Raw genomic sequence first — 23938 nt, 5'->3', positions numbered from 1 at the left:
AACATGGATGGATCTTGAGAGAGTAATGCTGAGCGAAATAAGTCAGACAGAAAAAGCAGAGAACCATGTGATTTCACTGATATGTGGTATATAAACCAAAAACAACAAAAGAACAAGACAAACAAATGAGAAACAGAAACTTATAGACACAGACAATAGTTTAGTGGTTGCCAGAGGGTAAGGGGCGTGGGGGGTGAGGGGTGGGAGATGAGGGTAAGGGAGATCGAATATATGGTGATGGAAGGAGAACTGACTCTGGGTGATGAACACACAATGGGATTTATAGATGATGTAATACAGAATTGTACACCTGAAATCTATGTAATTTTACTAACAATTGTCACCCCAATAAATTTAATAAAAAATAAAAAAAGAAAAAAAGAAATCTAACCCATTTCTCAGAAGGTATCCCATTAAGCGGCCTGTGACTGTATGAGGTCTGACAAGTTCCCGAACTCATCCTAGAAAAAGTGCTGCATCCCTCATTGCTGAATATCACTAAGGTCACCTTCAAAGTACTCTCCTTGGGAAGCTATGCATCGACGTCAGTGCTTAGTCCACCCTTCAAAGCAATTTTGGAACTCGTTTTCTGAAATGGCCACCAGAGCTGTCATTGTATTACCCTTGATGTCCTGAATGTCATTAAAATGTCTTCCTTTCAATATTTCCGTGATCTTCAGGTAAAGAAAGAAGTCATTGGGGGACAGATCAGGTGAGTAGGGAGGGTGTTCCAATATAGTTACTGGTTTACTGGTTAAAAACTCCCTCACAGACAGTGCTGTGTGAACTGGTGTATTGTGATGCAAGAGCCATGAATCGTTGGTGAAAAGTTCAGGGTGTCTACTTTTTTATGCAGCCTTTTCAGCACTTCCAAATAGTAAACTTGGTTAACTGTCCAGATGGTACAAATTCATAATGAATAATCCCTCTGATACCAAAAAATTTAGCAACATTGTTGCAACAAGTTTGGGAACTTCATTGTCAGACATCATATCTTTATCGCATGTAAAAATATTTCTTGAAGGATATAGAATTCTAGATTGGGAATTTTCTCTTAGCACATTGATATTGTTATCCCACTGTCTTCTGGCTTCAACTATTTCTGTTGTGAAGTGAGGTCTCAGCTTATGTAAAGTAAATACAATGTGAGTTAGGTGCCCCTTTGTGCCTTCCGTCAGGGGAACACTCTGTCTGGGTGGCACCCGGACACTGACTCCCCAGTCAACAGGAGTAAACTCGGGAAGGCCTCGCCAGCCCCCCTGGTTGAACAATAGCTGACCCACCAGTGGAACGCATGAATAAGATCATGTAGGTTGCCCTGTGACTATAGTACCTCATGTACATTGTGAAACTGCCAGAATCATGTCCCCTGCCTTCTACCCTAGATAATTACCGTGAAACTTGTGATTCATTGTCCCCATGCTTGCCAAGTATAATCGCTATGGCCTGGCATTCTTTCCCAACTGGTAATCTATTGGGGAAAACCCTATATAATTAGTGTCCTGGGGGAACCCTAGTCGGAACTCTGACGGGGATGCTCGCCGGACACACCTGAAGCTAACTAAGATGCTGTCTCGGTTCCCTAGCACCTTGGAAACACTCTTCGGGTGGTGAGAACTCACTGTTGCTCTTTGTCTTACTTTGCTTTATTCTGTCTGTCTTACTTATTGCCTCACTTAATAAATAGTGTTTTGCTGCCTCAACTCTGTCTCAGTGTGCCTGGTGAATGCGTATTCGACACCCAAATTCTGTGGCCACTTAAAACATAGCAGCAACTACAGCTTAACAGCTGATACTTCTCTGAAGGTAATCAGCTTTCTTATCCTTCTTCACCTCTGTTCTGTGTCACTGTGACATCTGTGTGCAGATTTATTTTTTCTGATCCTGATCGAGGTTGTTTGGGCTCCTTAGATTGTTGTCTTTTATAAATTCTGATTCTCAGAATTTATATTTTCATTATCTCTGCCTCATTCTCTCTCTCTTAGAACCCTGATAACATATGTTAAACCTATTGAATCCTCCATGTCTCTTAACCTGTTTCATATTTCCCAATCTTTTTCTCTCTGTGCTACATACAGTCTGGTAATTTGTTCAGAATTATGACCAAAACGACTTGGCAAAGAACCTATATTTGGTTCTTCTAGAAATGAAGATAAAGTTTTAAATTCCAACTGGTGGGTTTAACAGAAGATTAGATACAGCTAAGGAAAGACTTTTTAAACAATATATATCAGAATATTTGTTTCTACTAAGTAAATTAGGGGCCGTACCATTTCAGGGCCATGATAAACTAAAGTCTCAGGTTAAGTTTTTTGACCAGTGTTATTTGTGCTGCAAAACTTAATGAAATTCACTGACTTGTTACAATCAGGGGTAAAAATTTCGGCACCCCTATTCATGCTGAGGTTCAAAACAGGCAGTTTTTCCTTAACCCCCTTGGTGGGGTTGGAGGTGGAGCATTTTATTTCAAATTCACTATTATGCAGAGGGGTGGTTCTTTGGGATGCCAGCTTTATGGGCTGGGGTCCCCTATTTGACCCCTCTTCTTGAGCAGGCCCTGGACCTTCTATACCCCTTGTGGACTTGAAAATGGGAGCTCAGGGTCCTTGGCCTCAGGGTCAAAGCTGACTTCAGAGCTTCCCTGGCCCCTCTGGGTTCCTGCCTTCACTTGGATTTTTAAATTTGTATAACTTTATCAGTTGACTTCAGTAGGCCAGCACTTCCAGAAATGGACAGCAGCACAACTCACTTTCTTGTATTCTTGGTAACACCGTTTTCTCAGCATTGTTCCTGCAGATCCATCCCTGAGTCCTGGTACATTGGGATAGATAACTGTGGGGTTTGGGGCACCCCTCACCTTCCTCGCAACATCATGACTTCCTTTTGAGAATAAAGATAGGAATTGTGTTGACATGATCTAAGGTTACCAGCCTGTAGCCTTTTCATTTAAAAAGTAATTCTGAATCCCAAATTTGTGGGAATGGTTATATACTGACTCAACACTTCAGTGGCTCTTTGGTAATGTTGGAATATATTTGCATTGACGAGGACTTCAATTGTTCTTTTGAGAAGGGCACTTATAACCCTGTTTCACTTTTCCCAGAAGACCCTGCTCTCTGCGGGAGGGCTGGCATTCAGAGGTGCTCAATGAGGGCCCAGCAGACACTGACTGCTTCTGAGGAGCCCCATCACATTACGACAACACCATGAAGCAGCGCATCGTTATCCCATTTTATTTGTGAGAAGATGGAAGCTTACAAATGTGAAGAGCTTGTCCCAGGGCAGCCAGCTGCGACCTGGAAACTAGAACTCAAATCTTCTTAGGTTCTCCTGCCTTGCCTCCCTGAGGAACATGACGTACATTTGACATCTAGGTGTAGTAGGCGTATATTTTCACTAGTAATCTTAGTTTTAATCCCAGAAGTCTGTCCAGCCTTAGTAGAGACCCTTAGTTTATCTTTCTGTCACATCTGATCTGTAACAGATTTGCTCCTGAAACGTGCGTGTGACGTGAACGATAACCTTCAGTCACCATGCCGTGTTGTTAGGAGCTGCACACTGTGCTGGCCACACATCCGTGCAAGTGGCTCCTACACAACCGAGACTCTACTGCACAAGACAGAGGCCAGCAGTGTGATGTCGGAGGGGTGGGGCTGGGGAGAGCAGAGTACCCTCAAAGACGTAAACAGGTCCCCAAGAATGTGTGACAGTCGGATGGCATGTGTATTAGAGGGGCCCAGTGTGGCGTGTTGAGTTTACTGTGCCTGACAGGTAGAGGGTACCTGGGAGAGACGGGCTCTAAGAGTAAGCAGGAACCATGTCCTGCAGAACCTCAGCTGCCAGGAGAGCTCAGGCTTGCCTGGACTCCCCATCCCTCATTCAGCAGGAGCGCAGTGGGGCCCTGAGCATAAATTCCAAACAAGCCCCCAGGGCCACTGCTGCTGGCCTGGGTCCTGCCCCTTGAGCAGCACTTCCCTGGAGGGACTACCCTGTGGGGAATAGTGCCAGCTAGCCAGGGAGCACACTGTCCACTCCCAGCTCAAACTCAAGGTCGGAGACAAGCCAAAAGTGTGCTGCCCCTTCTCAGATGACAAAAACTTCCAAAATTAACGTTATCAGGAAATTAAGAATGCCATTGAATGTAAAGACCTAAAAAGTGGTGTCAGTTACCCCAAACTCACATCCTCAGGTATCCTCATTTGGTCCACAAACACCTGAGCACCTACTGTGTGCTGTCCACTTCACAAGGCACTGGGGACAGGGCAGCCTTTTATCCAGTAGTGACCACTAGCTATTTAAATGTACACCCTCAGCTGGACTGGCTCACTACTCAGTGTTCAGTGCTCAGTACCTCCCTGTAACTAGCAGCTATTATACTGCACAGTGTAGCTACAGCACGTTCCATCACCCAGAAAGCGTTCCATTGAGGAGTGCTGGTCTAGTGGCATGACAGATACTGAACCCACTCAAAACGGGCTGTTAGCTCTGAAGGAGCAGGCAAGGGTTGGTGAGCTTTGACCAGGGAACCTCATGGAGCCAGGCATTGTTAACAGGGTAGCAGTGGACAGGCCAGAGAGAAGCAGGTGGGAGTCTGGCTTCCGTTCTAGTCTCATTCTTTTCCTTCAGTTCCACAAGCTCTTGTATGACCCTCAACAGACCCCTTTTCTCTAATGCCCTTGAATGGGGTTCATTATACTGGAAAGTGCCCCACTGAGAACCGCATTCCACCAGCTGCTCTGCAGAATGATGCCGGCAGATGCTGTCTAACTCCCCACTCTGGGAGAGACCCCAGTGCCCATGGGCACCAAAGGTTCTGATTAGTCCTGCAGTAAAGGTGTCTTTACAATCCTGTTTAAGTTAGATTGCCCAAACTTACATGACTATGTAATGCAAGCAGCGACTGTTGTCCCTGTGGATCTTACTTTGAGCAGGGCAGGACTGGGACACATAGCCTGTGCCACTGATTTGAAAGGTCCTGTGTTTGAATGCTGTGTGGTGACAGCTGCTATTTCTCTGGAAGGTGGTGGGCCCATGGTGGCCCAGCCATCACTGTTGCTCAACAGTGGCACAGAGCAGACACTTAGGAGCGACATGTTCTTTTATTGATGCGAATATGTGCAGTCACACCGACAATGGACACCCTGCTTACAGTACAGCTTTATATTCACAGTTCATGTCAAATACCAAAACATCACAGTTAGGAGTATCCTCAGGAAAACAAAGTGGCAAACACAGACATTGTCAGGTAGGTATCAGAAGTAAGGACCCAGTGAAGTGTACACAATGGGAAAGCTCCTTAATGCAAGTACAGAAATGTTCTAGTATCGTATTCCAAATATATACTCTTATGTTTTAAGCCTTTCTTTATCTCAAATACATAAACAAAGTAATATGTGCTATCAGTATACAATACATACTATCTAGGACATCTGAAAAGTGCAAAAACACTGTGACAATACAGTGTAAATATTCTTGCTCCTCCCAGGCTGAAGGCGACCTCAGAGGCAGATCACAGACCTCTTCCCGAGGCCTCGCCTTCACGTCTCCACCCTCTCCCGGGAGCTGTGCGAATTAAGCAACTGACTGACCCATCCTAACCAGGCCTCGACTGGAGGTTCCTGCTGGAGCCAGGGGAGCGGACACAGACATGGGTGAGTAGTTCCAAACCTGCTTGTACAAGGCAAGCCCAATGCCAGGGAGCTGAAGTCAGCGTGGAGGGTCCACCTCCCTCTCTCAGCGGAGCGGGGCAGTCACTGTCCCCAGCCAGGAAGTCAGGAAATGGAGCTTCTTGAGTTGGGAGTGGAAAACACCTCCACTGTGGGGCAGTTGCTAGTGAGTGGGCTCCAGCATACGGGCCTGGCTCCGTTTCTGTGTTTCAGATGCTGTTAGGGGAGCCCCACCCAGAAGGGAGCAGGAGCTGCTGCTTTTCACTTTGTAGCTGAGTTTCAAAAACAGCTCTGCAGTCCTCATCCTCACGTCTGCTTTATACGTTCTTCATTACAGCTAAGTGTATCTTCCAGGGACAGCCTGGAAAACTGACAATTCCATGACTGCCCCCCACCTTACATTATTTTAGATTTTCTCTTTTTCCTAAAATGTAGTTGAAGAAAGATTCACCAGATATATTCCAACAGAAAACATGCTGTTAGGTGTCCCCTGCCCCTCCCGACCTCATAAATCCCTGATAAAGGAAAAGGAAAATGTAAACTTTGGAAAGCCCATACTCAAAGGTTTGCCTCCAAAAGTATGCAAATGAGACCTCCTGGCCCCCTGAGGCTTGGGAGACTGGGACCTCCTGGCCCAAGTGTCGAGGACAGGTGCCTGCAGCCCAGGGCCCAGCTTTCACGGCACCTCCACAGGCGCTTGCTGCCAGCTGCAGGGTAGAGCAGAGCAGGAGACAGCCCCCCAGTACCCTCTAAGGCACAAGCCCCACATCAGAGACACTAACAGGAAGGGCACCCAAGCAGGCAGGGCTCATGTTGGTTTTGGTTGGGTTTTTTAAAATATTTTTTCATAAGATGTGGATATAATCAAAAGTAGAAAATAAAGATCTACATTTCATTAGACCAAGATGTTATCATGGATGCCATCTCCCATGATACTCTCCCCACCCCTCCCCAAACCAGGGCCCTGCCCTGGTATTTAAAATAAACAAAAACATTTTGTTTCAAAGGTTGATGCATGAAATAACTACCTTTTTTTTTTTCAATAAAAGTTATATACAAATAGACCCCAACCAGTGAGGCCACCGCATCTCAGCCACAAGATTAAAGTTCAGGTCCCATGTGTGCTTCCTCGTGGGTCTGCAGGCTGCATCCACACCTTCAGGCTCTGTTAAGGACAGTGGTCCTACAGATGGACAGGCACAGGACATGGTCAGGTGCTTGCAGCAGAGGGCAGACCTGGGCTATGGGGAGGCCTGACTGCCAACAACCAGCCCTCCAGGGGAGGAGCCGGGCACATTCAAGCCCTGAGTCCTCAGCCTCCATCTGCCTGGCAGCTGCACCAGGGTCACCCTCCTGTCCCCAGGCTGTGGAGGTGCCGCTATGCCCCGCCCCTAGCCCTAGGGTCTGGTCTTGGAGGCACCCAGGACTGTCCCTGTAGTTCTCCTACCTGAGGTTCTTCCAGCTGTCCTTTTCCATGTGGTTCTCAGGACCTTCACTTTCAAAGGAGGCGATGAAGAGTGCTGAGAGACGGGGAAGCCCCTCAGAACCCACATCCACATGTAGTCAGCCTGCCTGCCATACCACTTAGCCCTTCTCTAACTCTCCACTGTAGGGGTGCAGGTAGGCTGAGAAGGAACTCCCAGACCAAGGGGACAGTGGCCTCTGGCCTGGGCTTGTCCAGGGTCTATGCTGTGTGAGGTTCCAGGCTACTTAGGCCTAGAGCTCCCAGCTGCATGCTCGGGGACTCTGACAAGTTGCCTAGTTCTGCAGCACTGGCCCGCTCCCATTCTGGCTCTCAAGTGGCTTCTGGAGGCTGGTCTCTCCTTGCCCTTACCCTTCGTCTGTCATCTGCCCATGACCCACCCCCATGCACTCACCCCTGTGGGCTGAGCTCCCTTGTGTAGCATGGGAATGAAGACCAGGCCCACCCCCAGGCTGACCTGGACCAGGGGGAGGGCTCTGCTGCTCGCAGAGGCAGCCTCACCTTCCTCACTATAGATGGGCGCTGTGAGCAGGTAACTCTGAATCTTCTTGTCCTTCTCAAAGGGACACTCTACCTGTGTCCATGTCATGAATTCATGGATCTGTCGGGAGATCTCCCAAAATTTCTGAAGGGGCAAAGTACAAACTGGATGTTCAACTGTCATCTTAAGCTGGACATCTTTGCTCAGGGGCAGGGTGGGTTCTGGTCTCAGTCTGCTGCTCCCTTCCCTGCTCCCAGCAAGATGGGACAGTGGCCCTGCATGGCTGGCTTTGTGGCCATGGAAGTGTTCTGTGCAGCAACAGAGCCAGCAGGTGTCCCAGAGAACACACTGTCCTGCCCTCTGCCTGAGCCATCAGGCTGGAAGCAGGTTCTGTGCCTCCCCTGCACAGGGACCGCAGCAGGGCCCCATCTGTGACCCTGGGCTGAGGCAGCCATCCCTGCCTCAACCAGCACGTACCACTAACCAGGACAAGTCATGATCTCACTCTTTGGGGCTTATGTGGGAATCCATGACTTCTTCCCATCCCTTACCTGTGTGAGGTGAACACCGACAGCCTAGCTCTACCACACCTTCCCAGTCACCTTTGTCCTTCCCTCCTTCCCTTAGCCAGACAGGTCTTCAGTTCCCTCTGGAATTTGGTTGCCTCCTCCTCCTGTCTGAGTCCCTCTTGCCTGAAGCCTTCCCAACTCCCAAGACCCCAGGGTGGCCCCTTCTCTGTCCCCTGGTAGGGTCAGTGCTGGGACCAGGGTCCTAGGTAAACGCAGCTTCCCTGTGTCTCCAAGCCCTGTAGTGGACCACCCATCCACCAGAAGGGCAGGGCAAACTCACACCTGGAGATCAAGTGTGACCCACCTTGGAGCTCTCAGTCCTAGAGGCCCTTCTGCAACAGGACCACAGCTGATGGGTTCTGCCCGCCCTGGAACAAGGCTGGGAGTCTGCCCTGTGCTGGGACAGCTGGCCCCGCCCCTCGGACCACAGTGGGGCTGAGCTCACCTTGAAGTTGACGTGCCCATTGGGCAGGTGGTTGGTGTGGATTTTGTGCAGGAAGTAGATGTCCTTAATGAAAAGGTTGAACACGGGGATGACGATCTTCTCCCGGCTGCTGTTGGCCATCTGGGACCTCTGTGTGGCCCCCTGCAGGGCGGTGCGGTAGTTGCAGAAGTTGCTGGATGGGTCCATGTGGTGCTGTGGGCAGACGAAGGGAGAACACGGCCCCTGTGCCCCTCTGCAGAGAGGAGCTGGGAAACGCTGGGAAACGCTGATGGGAAGGCACTTCCCCTCTCAGTGCCTCGGACTGTCTCCAGAAGAGGCCTCCTTCCCGGAAGTGAGCAGGGAAGCCCAGCACAGAGCCAGGTTTTAAGAGTTTGGGCCCGAGTGTCATTGGGAAAACTGCAGAGAAGCCCTGCAGCCCACACACACCTCTTCCCTGCCCTGCCGAGGCTAGGTCTCCTCTCCTCTCAAAACCTTCCTTTGCCCCTCTGCTTAGACCTTCACCTCCCCAACCTGTCCAGCTCCCTCAAGACACAGGTTTACAAAAAAAATGGATTCTGTGATCAAATCCATCTGGGCAAGACTGCCAGTGACTCACCTGTCAGCCTGAGCCACTCAGATGACCCAGGACTGTGGAAAGTTGGGCTAGAAAGAGAACTGTCTGCTTAGCATTACACAGTGCTTTTGTCTAACTCTTCACTAACTGCTCCCCAGAGCTTTAGGTGATGCCAGCTCTGACTAAAGTTGGGCCCAGGAGAGCTCAGGCACCCGCCTACGCAGGGCGGCCAGGTCCCACGGCTCCACGCGCCAGCACCAGCCAGCGCTGTGGGAAGCAGGTCTGGGCCGGCAGCAGAGCACGGTGAAAGGCCCACCCTCCTCAGGCCAACACAAGACAAGCCTGGGTGCCTACCTCCAAGACATCAAACTTGGCTGTCTTGACTTTGGACCATGTTTTCTTCAGCCGTGCCACAGGACTGAGGTTCATGCCAGCTGCAAGGGAGGGCAGGTAGGCTCAGGGTGGGGACGTGGGCCAGGCAGAGGCTGGGTAGGAGGCGCCGGCCCGGGCACTCACAGATGATGGCCATCAAAGAGTTGAAGTTCCCGATGTTGAAGCACTCCCGGGCCACGTCGATGAAGAACTCCAGCATCCGGGTCCGCTGCTTCTTCTTCACCACCTGGAGGCACCAGCAGTCCAGCGTGAGCACCGCCAGGGTGGCATGCCTTCCACCCCCAATCCTTGAAGGGCACCTGCTTGGGGTTGCCCCAGGGCCCACAGAGCTGTCAGACTCAGGGTGAGGGGCACTGGTGGGCTGCAGAGGCAGGAAACGCAACTGTGGCCTCTCTGATTCTGGGCACCTCTCTGGTGCTGGGCATAGGGTGCACACCACAGATAGGTCTTGTAATTTAAGGCATCACTGTTGGACGTGGAGGAGGTGGTGCACCTCCAAGACACCAGCAATGGAGGCTTTCCACGTTCAAAGTTTCAGCATCTGAGGGGGCAGCTCTGTGGGCCGGGGAACAGATGGCATCACCCTGTGTGTGTCCACCATGCAGTGCTTACCCGGCACACCTCAGTGGCCACTAGCATGCTGAGGCAGTTGAACCAATTGTCGTAGGCCTCCAGGCTGTAGGTCTTGGTCAGATCCCCTCGGCACTGGGGAGTGGGGGGTGGGGGGGTGCACAGCAGGTCACAGGACGCCCAAGGACACTGCCAGTGGGTGCTACCCAGCCCTGCCCCCAGAACCGAGGAGCAGGAGCCTTGGCCAGAGGAAACTGGAAGCGATGTTGGGGTAGGGGCAGCTGGACAGGTCCCCTTTGTTAGCCTGGGTCTCCAGAAGGCCCAGAGCTAGGCCTGGAGCCACGTTGGCTGTCCGGGTCCCCAGGAATGCTGGGCTCACTCCCAGCATGCGTCCCCCTACGTGGCCATCCGCTGAGCACCTGGAGCAGGCACCAGGGGTCAGACCCATGTCCGTGGGGTTATGAGGTCAGACACAGCAGACATGCTCAGGCATGCTGGGTGGGGCCCCATCCACCCTGCATGGGGTGTGAGAGCCAGGCCCACCCTCAGGCCACAGCCCCTTACCCGGTGCTTGTCTCGAGCGTCCATGTGGCTGACGATCTGCAGCAGGTCCTCGGGGTGAATGCTGCTGAGCCTCTCCTGGGGCGGGGACACAGCACAGGAGGGGTGAGCAGTGGCAAGCCTGCCATCCGTGGGCAGGCCCCACCCGGGTATAGGGCGTGTTCAGAGCAGCAGTCAGGACCTGTGTGCCATGGCCTACTTGATCAGCGCACCCAGCCAGGGGGCAGGCCCTGCCCAGGGCCCTCCAAAAGTACCCAAAGGGTCTGGAAGGCCCTCCCCTGGAGGGGAGAGGACAGGGCTGCAAGGGAGTGAGGTGGAAGCCTCAGGATAGTGGCTGCCACATGCAGGGGAACTTCCCAGGCCACAGACAGGGTGAGGCGACACGGTAGGGGAACTGGCTCTCACCATTGAAGGCCTTCACCTCCTCCCAGGCTGGTCTTCCATCCTGGGCCACCTCAGTCCTCCCCACCCGAGCCCCTCCCATTAACACAGGACTGCGGTGATCCTGGGGACCCAGGCACCACACAGAGAAACCTGCTGCTCAGTTGGACACATGCCTGCTGGAGGCAGTGGTCCGGCTGGCAGGCTTTACCTGACACACCAGGGTACCCAGAGAGGGAGACCCCACAGTGCTATGTTGAGAGAGATGTCAGGGGTCCAACATGAGTGAACCCCAGCCCCACCCTGGGCAGGTTCCCTGCAGCACTGACCAATTCGATGTGAGTCAGCTGCTGGGCCAGCACCAGGGGGTCACAGCACATGCCCAGGATATCCTTCTGAGTGGCTGGCGGCTTGGCCTTAAGGATGGGCCCTTTGTCCACAGCTGGTGTGCGGAACTTCTCCCGAAGTTCCTGAAGCTGGCCCCGGGCAGCCAGGGATAGCAGCAGGCCCTGCATCATTTGGCCGATGGCCTTCTTCACTGTGCCACTCTCCTGTGGGGGTCAGGGAGTGATGAAGGTGCCGGCATGGGCTGGCCGCAAGTCTCCAGGGACATGTGTGGCTTTGAGGCCACACGCCCTACCCAAACCTGCCGTAAGTACTTGGGCCTGGTAGAGTGGGATATGTGTGGGCTCCGAAAAGTGCAACTTGATTGCAGGCAGAGGTGGACAGCTGAGCTGCTTCTCAGGGCCGTCCCACAGCAAGAGGGGCCCATAACAGGGAGCAGCCATCCAGGGCTTCCTCCATGGCCAGGAGCCTTCATTCCCTGATGCAGGCAGCACTGGCCCCTCCTATAGCTCTCCCTGGCTTTCTGAGCCCTCTGGGCAGACAGGCGCTGCTGAGCACATGGCGCATTCCCACCGCCGAGGCACAGCCAGGCTCCCGGCAACTGAAAGCCAAGAGCAGGCTGGGAGCCAGGAAAGGCAGACGGGCTCTGACCTCTCTCAGTAGGCCCCACTCCACCCACTCAACGCCCAGGAGAGGCTTGAGCCTGGCTCATTCCACTCTCAGGGTAAGGTCTGGTCCACTGCTCAAGGTCACCCACATGCAGAGGCTGCCAAGGGTGTGCCTGGCCTTTTGCTGGCCAAGGCAGGGGACAGCGCCAAATGGAGCCACCCAGCAGTGTCCATGGGGGAGTGATAGGGAAAGGGACCACATACAGATCTGTCCCAAGGAGCTCCACAAGAGTTGAGGGAGGACCTCACCTCGTCACACTGTGTGACCCGGTGGGTGATCGCCTTGAGTTCAGCCATGGCCTTCTCGTCCTGGAAGTCGTAGGGGAAGGCCTCTGTCCACTCCTTCAGCAGCTGCACAATCTTAGCTGAGAAGGACTTCAGCTTGGCCTGGGGCAGCGGGGCACAGAGTCAGTCCTGACCCACCAGAGTGAGCAATAAGCTGACAAGTGCTACACCAGCTCCTACGCCCTGCTCCTGTGCTAGATAGAGCAGGGCTGCAGGGCAGGGCAACCCCCAGGCTGTCCACTTCTTTTCTGTCATACCTGCTTTGTTTCATGTTCCCATGTAGCCCTGAGAAAGAAGATACCTAGCAAGAAGGACTCTGGTGACTAATTGGGCTCAAATTTTTTCAAAAACAGTCTAGCAGCCTTTTCTAAATAGGGACCTCTCGTGAAAGTCACGCTTCAGGGAGAAGCCCACACTGAATTGCCTGCCTGTACTGTGTTCCTGCTGGCTGAGCCAGCCCTTATAAAGGAGCTTCTGGAATAGTATTTCAACCAATAGAACTGACATGTTGCTCCTCCAATCAGAGCTGTGCAGCTGTATTTTTCCCTCCCTGATCTCCATTAATATCTTCACCAACCAGAGCAGCTCCATTCTGACCAATCAGGACAGTGCTTTTTGGACCAATCAAACTTTGAGATTTTGGAGTCCTCATTTGCATGAGGACAGACCAGTCAGGGACCAGGGGCAGGACTTCTCTCTACATAAGTGCTCTTGCTTGTGAGGAGCACACTGTCCCTTTTCACTGAAGACTAGAGAGTGGGTTTCCCCCACTGGAGTTGAAACACCTAAGATGTCTGTCAGGTGCATGCAGAGAAGGTGGAGCACAGCAGAGCTGCCTGGCCCCAGGTCTGCCTCACAGCCTGCGGTTTCATAATTGAGCTGTAACACTATTGAGCTGTTCTCACAACCAAGCTGTATCACAACTGAGCTGTTTGCACTAAGTAAAGTCTCCTTCTTCAGCGCACCCCAAATTGGGGATTTCTGTTGGTGTTGAATTAGGTGCCAGCAACTATCGGTTGACACCCTTAAGTCAGCTCTCTTTTTCACTTATGCAAATTCATTTTCAAAACACTTGCCCCACCATTATGATGGCACAGAAAACTGGTTTCATTTTCTATAGTTAGAAGTTACCCATAAAAAAGAACACAGTGAAAACCAAGCAAAGTCATTAATGAGAAACAAGAGGCTCCTGCCAGCCCCCTCTGTTAAAGCAGGCTGGCAAGTGCTGGGGAGGGGCATCAACCCTGGAGCCAGCGGCCGGAGCGGCCTCCTCCCCACTTTGTGCCATTAAAGGTGGGCCTGCGGCCCCTGCTGTGGCTGCAGGCCCAGGAGTGAGAGGACTGAGTGCTGGAAACCCAGCCAAAGCACCCCCAAATGCCCACCCAAGCCCCTCCCTCACCCTACTCCCACCCCTCTTCACCCTGCCTGCTCACCTGCCCACGTCTGCACAACCTGGACCATCCACACACTGGGTGGCCATGACTGCCAGGCTCCCGGAGGACCTCACTCTCAGCCCTGCATCTTCCTGAGCCCCTTCCCCTGCCTCCAACCCACCTGACTGGCTGCCCACGCCCCAGTCAGTCCCTTAGTGATAGTCTCCCGTGCCTGGCGGAATCTCCCAATTGGCATTGCCTCACACAGCCCTGCTCCTGGCATCCCAGGAGGGTCTAGTGACAGTGCCCTCAGATGCCCACTGCACCCACACTCAGCAGGAGCCAGAGCTCTGTGTCCCCTCCTCAGAGGCCCTGCTGTGCACGTAACCATGGACACAGGCTGGCAGGCTCACCCTAGGCTCCTCTCAGGCCACTACTGTTCCTATGCTGACCCTCAGCCTCCCCACTCATCCCACTCATGCTTCTTTCCACCTGTCCCTCAGGAGTTTTTCCTGACCTTCCGGCTATGGTCATTGCCTATCCCTGTCCTTGCCCCGTGGCACCCCAGGACGAGCCCTCTGGAGAGAAGACCCTGAGGAGGTGTGGACATTCACAGGCCTATGCTGCAAACCTCAGAGCCCGGCCTCAGGGGAGGAAGGTCATCAGAAACAGGGACAGGCCGTGCTAGGCGGTCAACTCTCTAACAGCATGTCCACCACCCCTTCTGTCCCAGGCCCTAGGCTTCTACAAGCTCACCCCCAAGACCCTGCCTCAGGGCCTCAGAGTCGAGCTATGGTTTCCTGACCATCCTGACTGCCCAAAACCTGACACAACCGAAAGACAGCAGTGCAAACAGCCCTGTTTGATCAGTGAAAACTGAGCAAGCACCAGCCTGAGGGGCTGCCACCTGACCCCTTAGAGTAGGCAGTGACTCAGGTCCCACTGGTTTCTTTTTTACCAGCTACCTCCAGGCCTCCATTTCAGGGGTCCTGGCACTGATCAGGAAGGCTGGCACAGCTGTCCACTAGGGCCTTTCCTTGGGAGGGGGTGCAAGTGCCCACCAACAACAGTTACTTCTGGCATCCTGGGAGGGGAGCCAGCCCCCAGGTGTGCCACGAGGGCAGAGACGAGTTGACCTGCCCCCATCAGGAAGGGCCCAGGCCACGCTCAGCCAGACCATGTGCTGCCAGCTTATTCTGAGCATGCTTCTCTCTGAGCAAGAGTGGGACGGATGGCCAGGGGCACCAGACAGGTGCCAAGTGGTCAGCTTGCTTTTACCTTCTCGGACCCGGCCTCCAGCTGCTGCCTCTGCTCCAGGCAGATATGCCCCACACGGGCCAGCAGGTCATGTGGGGGCATGAAGACCCGGGAGCTCAACAGAAACGTAAAGATGAAGGTCCTCTGAAGACAAGAAGGGGAGAGAAGAAAAGGGGGAGAAGGTGAAGGGTGGGTCAGGCCTGGCGTGCCCCCAGGTGTGCCCACAGCCTGCTGCTACATTTGGCCTGGACACCTCCCAAACCCAGCGTCACCGAGCATTGGCCATGCTTTCTGCATGGTTCACATCACCTTGAATTCCCTCCCTCTCTCTCTCTCTCACAGCCACCTGGATCCTGCCCACCTTGTAAGACACAAATCAACTCCATTTCACAGCGGCTTACAGAGGCCTCCCCGATGATCTCAGCTCCCAGCAGTCTTGCTCTGCGGGGCTTCTCCCCACTCCTTCCCTCCCCTGTGATGGGCACTAACCAAGCCTTGGATATTGGCAGGATTCTCCAGGCCTGTGTGTGAGCCTGGTACCCAGCCCACAAGGCCCTCTGGGCCTGGCACCAAGCCTGCTTCTTCTCCAGAGCCTCACTGGCCTGGACCGAGGACCCTGGGCAGCGGGGCAGGGCCTTGTCCAGAGGGCCGGACCCTGTCCAGAGGGCCAGGGCCGGGCCCTGTCCAGAGGGCCGGGCCTTTTCCAGAGGGCTGGGCCATGTCCAGAGTGCAGGGCCGAGCCTCCTTGGCCCCACTACCAATATCAGGGACTGTTGCCCGCCCATGTGCAGTCACTATCCAGCTGTGTGCTTTGTCCCCACCTGCCACACAGGGTGCCTATCCCCCATCCATGTGCCCTCATCACTGGCTGTGCAGTGTAGGCTCAGAGGGCTCCTCATGATCTGGGCTGAGGGGTGGCAGCGAGCAGCCCCAGCCAGGTCCTGAGAGGACTTATTGGGATGAAGGAAGGACAGAGGAAGAGCCGCCAGAGCCCCAGGAGGGAGGGAGGACCGTGACATGGTGGGGGGCCAGGAACCCCCAGAAGCTGAGTCGACTCCAGCATCATCAGATAAAAGCTGCAGGGTAGAGGGGAGCAATTCCTCCCCCACTGTCCCTGGCCGTGTGTGACTTGGTGCCAGGGACCCGGGCTCTGCCCTGGGGGTGGGTGGGTACTGGAAGGGCCAGTACAGCTTGGCTCTCAGAAGGGAGCAGGCAGGCCCAGTGCCACTGCTGCTATTGAAGGCAGAAGGAGAGCCACACACGACAAGGGAGCATTGTTTATTCCAAGAATGTGCCTACCTCATCTTAAGGTGAAGAGGGAGGATGTGGATTGTAGGTCACGCTGGCCCTGCCCATACAGGCATGTGCCCAGGATCCATGTGGCCGTGGGCATGGTCCCTCCTTACCCTAGACTATGGGTGGTTCATGACAAAGCAAATGCCCCAACTCAGGGACAGGACATGTGCAGGGTGGGCCCTCATCTGGACTCTTCAGACTCGTCTGCCTTCCCCAGGACCCCACCCAGAACTCAGGCCCCTGCTCCAGCCCCTCATGTGTCGCCTTCTTGTGCCCTCAGAGCCATCTTTCACCTGCCTGGAGATCGCTGGGGAGTCACTTTCCCTGCTGCCCCTGCCCCTCCCCCCGCTGCCCCGCCAGCTCTGTCTGGGCCTCCCTCCCCGTCCCAGCAGCAGCCACCATGAAGCCCAGGCCACCCCCTCTAGTCACACCCCTGTCCAGGCCCAGGCACTCACATCAGGGTAATAGTCCAGTGTGGGGACCAGGTGCTCCATCAAGGCCTCCAGGGACCCAGAGATGAGGCGTCCGTCTTGGAAGATGAGGTCCCCAGAGCCGTCGGCCCCGCCTCCTCGCTCCCCCATGCCGGGCTGCACCTCTGCACTACAGCTGGGCCTGAGTATGCTCGAGAATAAGACAGATGTCTGGGGCATAGTTTCCTGTGAGAGAAGAATGAGGCTATGAGGCTTCAAAGACGCCTCCGCCAGGCCCTCCTCCTGGCCCTCAGGTGAGTGCCCCGTAGGGCCAGGTGCTGTGTCACTGGACAACAGCTCAGGTGAGTAAGCAGCCTCCTGGGAGGGCCTGCAGCCACCGGTGTCTGACCAATGTTTCCTCAGCACCTGCTCTGTACATACCATGCCTCATCACAGGTGCCAGCACTCACAGAGCCCTGCTTCCTGGGGTTATATCCCACTGGGAGAAAAGAAAGTATGGAGAAAAATAACACTGGAAGGAGAAGTTGAGCATATACGGGGCAGGGGGGTGATGTCAAAGCAGCCTTGGGTCGGTGGCATTGGGACAAACTGACGGCATCAGCTGTGCAGCTCCCTGAGATCAGAAAGGAATGTTCTGGGCATATGGAATAGCAGGTGCCAAGGTCCTGAGGCCAGTGCATGTGGAGGGGATGAGCAGGCTGACTGGAATGAGGAGTAACAGGCCGGACTGAGCACACCTCAGGGGCCGGGTGCAGCGTGCTGTGCCTCTGAGTGAGACAACAGCTGTGGGGGCTCCGAGCAGCACAGGGGTAACCTGATTCGGGGCAAAAGCGCACTTTGGCTACTGGGTGGAGATCCAGCAAGGGAGTGATCTGAAATCCCTGCTAGTGGGTCAGTGGCTTTGCCATAACCCAGGGACAGATTGCTGGTGTCAGGTGGGAGCAGAAGAGGGGGGCAAGGTCGACAGTAGACCCTGTGAAAAATGGTCTCTGGCCTGAGTGACTGGCTGGCATGGGGAAAGCATGAGATGGAATCTGAGGAAAGATGTGGAACTTGCTTTAAGACATGCTGAGTTTGAGATGCTTGTTAGTCATGAATGTTGGCAGCAATCTGGGGGCTCGATGTTCCCATGCTGGGCTGCCCACCATGGGCTGCTGGTGTAATGGGAACAGAGAATCCCCACCTCCGCTGAAGCAGAACCTGCTGGAAGCGCTCATGCAGCTTGGAAGAGTCTGCAGCCCTCTGGGCCTCAGTTTCCTCATTGCCTGAGGCTAACAGGTATACCTGGGAGGGGCTGTGCAGGGATTTCCCAGCCTGAGGCCTTGGAAGCTAGTACTCCCTCCTGCTGGCTGCGCTTGGCTGCCCCACTGCTCAGCTAGTCCCGCCTATGGAGGGCAGGTGGCTGAGGTTGGAGTGGAAGAGCTGGGCCTTCCTACTGTGGTGGGGCTGTGGCCAGGCTGCGTCCTCTCCAGTCACTGGCAAGCCGGTGCCACTGCCCACTACCTGCCTCCCCAGGCAGCGACATGACCTCCCTCACAGGGCAGGGCTGCCTCATCAGGCCTAGGGGGATGGAAAGCGCACAAACCCTCCTCAAGCCCGGTGGCCTTCAGTGCTGACCTTGCCATTGATGCCACTGCCCTCAGATGCAGCCTGCTCTCTGACCCACCCGGTGCAAGACTCTGAGCCATTCTAGCCTCAGTTTCCCCAGTGTGCAGAGCAAACTGTAGCATGATTATTTTACTGTCATTAGAAGACCCCGGGTTGCACCCTCCAAGGGGTCTTCTAATGGGAGACGAGCAAAGCCGACTCCCACCCCCAGCACATCAACTGAGTCTCCTGGTCAAACACCTACAGGCCACCTTAGAATCCTCTGGAAATCCTTTGCAAGGAGGGCAAGAGCTAAAGGCGAGTCCCCAAGACAAGGCAGGATTGGAATGTCCATGGTCCACGCTCAGTGCTGCCTCCCTCAGGATGGGGGCCCCAACTCACAGAACACACCCATCAGAACATGTTAGAATGCACATTCTCGGGCCCCGTCATGTCAGGAACTCAGAGTTAGCCCTCAGTCGGAGCTCTAACAAGCCTCCACTTAGGCAGAGAACCACTGAAAACCCTGCATTTTTTAGATAGTGAAACAAGCTCACGGGGAAGGAACTCAACTAAGGAAATCCTAGGGTTTCCAAGTCTAACCCAACTGTCACCACCTCCAGGAAGCCTCCCTGGGTTAATCCCTAGATTGCTGACCCATGAGGCCAGAAATGGCTGATCATTCAGCTTCACACCTCCTGCCCAATCAGAGCCTCGTCCATGTTGCAGTAACCATTTGTGGGATAAAATAAGGAAGGTGGACTACCCAGGCACCTCGGCACCCACAGCTGCTCTGCTGTGCCACCACTGGCTCCCGAGGGGACCTGAGCTCCAGTGCGTCACCTGAGGCCCGTGGGCAGTGGGGCACCTTTCTCAAGATCATATAGTTCTGTGTTCAAAAGGTGACCCTGGGTGGCATCCTTACTCAGCGGACCCTAGACCCCAAGTTTCTTCATCAGAATGGCATTTTCTCAGCCACATGCCTCTCCCACTGCGGAGGCTGCTCTCATCAGCAGGTGCTGGGCGGGGGCACTTTAACACCCCACTCACTCACACAGCCCCTGCAAGATCACCCACAGGGCAAGGCCACCCTGGATCCAGTCTTCAGGGAGACCTGCCCCAGTCCCAGGGAGGCCAGGAGCCAGTGGGGAGCCAGCCTGGGGACTCAGCCCCTGTCTGCTGGCCCTGAGGGACGGTCGAGCCTACCAGGAGGCCAAGGTGCTGAGTTCCATGCCAGGCAGCGGGCCACAGCTGCACAAAAGCCCTGCCTGGCACAGCCGGAGGCCCATCTCTTCAGCGTGGGGTAGCAACCCCTCCCACAGCAGCTGGGCCGAGGACCCCACAATCAGACTCCCCAACTGCACAAAATTCCATATTTGTCATTTTTAAATGCTATCCATGTAAGTGTACATGACGTGTACATAATGCACAGAAAACATCTGGCCACCATGGCTACACTAACTACAGAGTTTACTGCAAGGGAGGGAGGTGGGAAGAGACGTTCACTTTCAGAACTATAAACATTTGTAAACTATTTGGTAACTTTTCTAACCAGCACATCTGTTTTGTCACTTTTTAAATAACTTATTTTTTAGTGTAAAGAGACTGAGTTTTGAAATCAGCACTTTTCCATCTTTTTTTTTTGAGGGCACAGCTCAAAGTGGCCCAGGTGGGGATTAAACCGGCAACCTTGTTGTTAGTAACAACGCACTCTAACCAACTCAGCTAACCAGCAGCCCTGAAATCAGCACTTTTATAAAGGCATGTTAAAGAGGTTAGAGCCCCAGGGTTGGGCCTGCAGATAGAATGGCCACTACCCAACAGGATACCTGTAAGGGTGGGCTTCCAGGCCAAGGCCGGAGCCCCGTGGGGATGGGCAGAGCCCACAGGTGCCACACACACAGAGTGTGCATACATGTACAGCATATACACATACATAGTGTGCACACACACAGCATATACACACAGCATGCACACAACAGCCCGTGTACACACAGCGCACACACACACAGCACACACACACAGCATGTGCACACACCTGCAGCATGTGTGCAGTGCACACAACACACACCTTCTAGGGAACACACTGCACCAAAGCATTGAGAGAATGGAAGAAGACTGGACTGAGGGCTCCAGAGAAGTGGGAAGCACAGTGGGGTCAGCCAGGGTCTGAGAGACTTCTGAGCCTTTCCAGAGAGTAGGGGAGAGATCTTAGGCAGCCCCAAGGCCATGAGAGATCCTGAGAGAGATGGGAAAAGTGTTTCAGGAACTTTTTGCAGATTATGAATGCAATTCCCTTTTGCAGGCTCTTCAAGAGACTTCAGCTAGAGATTTGAAGGCCACTCCCTGTTAGTGCTTTCGAATGTAGCCCCTGCAAACCAGGGCTGTGAGGGGTCCATAACCCTCCACTAGACAGCAAAACAGAGAGGAGAGAATCAAAGCCGGACACATTCCCTGGGAGGGCAGCCCCGCACACACACAGATGGACACCTTTTGTGACCTGGGGCACCATCCTTCCACTCACAAACTCAGGTTGCACCTGAGAGGGCCTTCAGAGACCCTGCACCCCACTGCATCATCCCAGGAGGCCCCTGGTCCCAGGAAGCTGCAGCTGTGACAGAGCCCCAGATCCCTCTGGTCCCGGGCCATCAGCCTGACTACAACAGTTAAAGGCCACTGCGAGCACCCGAAGGCACCCATCACTATATCCTCAAGTCTCTGCAGGCGCACCTGCACTTGACCTTTCCTGAGTGCTTCTCCTACTTCCTGCACCGAGGGGCCCAACAAGGCCTGGGGGAAGCCTGACACTGCCCAGTGGTCTCATAAAAGACTGAAGCTGTCACAGCTGAAGTTGTCACAGACAGTACTTGAGTAAGAAATACAAATGATGACAACTCTAGGAAACACCCAATTACTGCAGAATCAGTGTGCAGAGTCGGCATGTTCACAGCTGCCCGGGCAGCCTGGCACCCTCCCTGGGGGTCCCCATGCCTAGGCTCTGCTCTCACAGCTCTCATCTCCTGCCTGCCAGTGCTTAAGGGTGAGGGTCCCCGCCTGGGAGCGGGACCTGTGGGCATCCAGCTTGCTGCCTCATCCCATGGGCAGGATGGGGGGTGGGGCAGGAAGGGATTCAGTGAGCCACATGGGACCAGGGCCTCATCCTTCAGGAGCCACGTGGGAGGGGCCACTGCCTGCCCCACTGGTGGGCTCTCTGAGGTCTCTGATGCCCAGCTACCTGCTCCCAACACCAGCTCTGCCCTCCAGGGCAATTCTGAGGGAGGGGAGGCAGGGCTCAGTGATCAGCTCCTCGGGGTGTCTGCACATTTCTCAGCACGGAGGGACTAAAGGAGGAGACCTGGAAGGTGACACCAGTGCTAACTGGCCAGCCTCAAACACAGCCAACTCTTTCCCAGCTGACAGTGCGGACACCAGCCAACCCCGGAAGGAGACAGTGTCCTGTTTAGCTGGACAGGAACAGTGTCAGGCCTCCATTTAACTGTGACGAGGAGGAGATGTCTGGGGCAGGTTCCCACAGCACAGTCAGAATTTTAGGGTTCCTTCCAGATCCTGGAGTCTGCAATTCTGGAAATTTCTGAGAACCGTGAAAGCAGGGACAAGCTTTCTTTTGACTAACCTTGTTATACGTTAAATGTTTACCATCAGGAGTTGGAGCCCAGAATGTGCTGGGCATTACAAAGCTCATCTCACTCGATGCAATCCCCAACCCAGGGGGCAGTGCAGAGATGCCCATTTCTCAGATGAGGACTGGCATAGGTTGCTCAGGCAGCAGTGGTGACAGGTCTGCCCAGGCCTGCCTGCTGCACAGACAGCCCTGTGCCTTCTCAGGACTGTCATTTCTCCTTTTAATTGTCCCTGGCCAGCCATGATCCACATCAAATGAAGTCAGAGGCCGTCGCCCTGCACACCTGGAAAAACCCATGTTCCCGGGCATCCGCATGATTCCAGGGATGGAGGGACTCCCAGAGCTCATCCATGGACAGGAAGTTAAGAATCCCAGCTCCCTGGAAAACTGGGACAAAAATGGCCCTCAAGACCTATCCTGCCTGAGTCCCCAGGAATCTGCCCTGAGGGGCACCTGCCCCTGCCAGGCTTTGCACAGGGCGCTTCTTTCTGAGACAGCACACAAGCAGGCTTCTATTTTCTAACCTACTCAACAAAAACGGAGACTATTTTTAGCTCAGCAAGCTGCAGGGCATCACAATTAGAAACTAAAATTCCACATCTTGCCCGTCTCCCTTCTGTTGGCTGGGAGAGAGAGAGTGCTCCTCGAGGGAGCGGGGTGCCAGCCCTGTTCCCCCACCCTGGTGGGCCACTTAACCAAGAGGGCAGTCTTTTGCAGAGATTTCAGAATGGGTGCAGGTTTCATCCCAGTTCCAGAAAAATCCAGCCTTAATGGGGAGCAGGGCAGGAGCCCCATCATAACTCAGGCTACAACTGGGGAGAGAACCATGCTGGCCAGTTAGACGAGGCCAGTGACATGTGAGCCAGCAATGCCAGGGACCCTGGGGCAGCCAAGGCGGGGCTGCATGCCCATCTGCAAAATGGACCTCATTAGCCTTCTAAAGGCTGACTGTCTGGTTCTCTTAAGTCGGGTGCACTGGGTAGGGCAGGAGGTGGGGTGCTCCACAGAGCCCCATGCCTTGCTCATTCATTCATTCATTCATTCATTCATTCATTCATTCATTCACCAGCATTAACAAGAACCTGCCTAGACACTAGAGATCCAACAGTGAAGGGCTCTGTCCTGCTCAGCCCCCACAGGAGCAGGCTGTGGCTGGCATGCACAACGACCACAAAGATAAGGCCCTAATATTATGGGTTAGAAGGGCATCAATGCTCTGGAAGGGGAAGAAGAGGTGGGAAGATTGGACTGCCCAGGAGCTGAGATCTGAGCACACTTGAAGGAGACTTCTGGAAGATGAAGGGCCCTGTGAGCAGACGGAAGGCTGGTGCCAAGGCCCTCAGGCCCCAAGACCTGAGGACTTCCCTCCCATCTGCTCTCTAGAAAGAGCCTCCCTTGGGCACTTCCTACTTGCTCACTCACTCCAAAGCAAGTAGTTCCTAATTATCTGCTAAACAAGGACCGGTGCCAGGCAGCCTCTAAGCTACCTTAGCCCCTGGAGTCAGGTCACATGGAGACCCTCCCCTACACACCCATGGCTCCAGCAGGCACCTTTCCTGGCCTCCTCAAGCATAGCCCAGCCCAGGCCTGCAGGAGTCTCCAGGTGGGCTCCTTGGCCAGGACTTGTGGGATGAAGCACCCCCTCGCAGGAGGCTCTCAGGATTTGACAGGTGGCCCCCTTGGAGGGCAACCTAGTGAGAGGAATTAGTGCAAGGGGCCTCACTTTATGTAGTAGGAAACTCTAAGCAGGAAGTTGCAAGTCAAATCCATGTGTAAATAAAATGCTTGTTTAATGCATGGCCCCCACCCCCACAACATCTTCATGATTCCTTGAGCAAATGCAAAGCCTTTTGGTAAACTTTAGGGGATCCTCTGCATCAGTGAGGATTTTGGCCTGGCCTGTGGACTGTCTTTAGTGACACCACCTGGAGGTGGGGGGCTACCCTGCCAG

General features: G+C 54.1%; 1 protein-coding gene across 8 annotated transcripts in view; it reads right to left on the bottom strand.

Moving 5' to 3' along the window:
- Positions 1–5080: 5080 nt before the first annotated feature.
- The window catches only part of RASGEF1A (RasGEF domain family member 1A), a 116421-nt gene continuing 97563 nt past the window's right edge, over positions 5081–23938 (bottom strand). For 5 of the 8 annotated variants that reach the window (XM_074337315.1, XM_074337318.2, XM_074337317.2 and 2 more), the window contains 12 exons: positions 16782–16982; positions 15052–15174; positions 12365–12502; positions 11432–11653; positions 10725–10799; positions 10203–10295; positions 9714–9816; positions 9552–9631; positions 8645–8836; positions 7651–7774; positions 7114–7186; positions 5081–6849 (listed from right to left, as the gene is read on the bottom strand). In XM_074337315.1, the coding sequence (XP_074193416.1) occupies positions 6825–6849; positions 7114–7186; positions 7651–7774; positions 8645–8836; positions 9552–9631; positions 9714–9816; positions 10203–10295; positions 10725–10799; positions 11432–11653; positions 12365–12502; positions 15052–15174; positions 16782–16982 (1449 nt within the window). In that variant the 3' untranslated portion in view covers positions 5081–6824. The remainder of the gene's footprint in view (positions 6850–7113; positions 7187–7650; positions 7775–8644; positions 8837–9551; positions 9632–9713; positions 9817–10202; positions 10296–10724; positions 10800–11431; positions 11654–12364; positions 12503–15051; positions 15175–16781; positions 16983–23938) is intronic. The other 3 variants (XM_074337316.1, XM_074337320.2, XM_088792159.1) reach the window with 2 other exon arrangements.

This window comes from Rhinolophus sinicus, chromosome 15, assembly GCF_057876585.1.
Source record: "Rhinolophus sinicus isolate RSI-liver-muscle chromosome 15, RSI-T2T, whole genome shotgun sequence".
NCBI lineage: Eukaryota > Metazoa > Chordata > Mammalia > Chiroptera > Rhinolophidae > Rhinolophus > Rhinolophus sinicus.
This window is presented reverse-complemented; position numbering and strand designations above follow the sequence as displayed.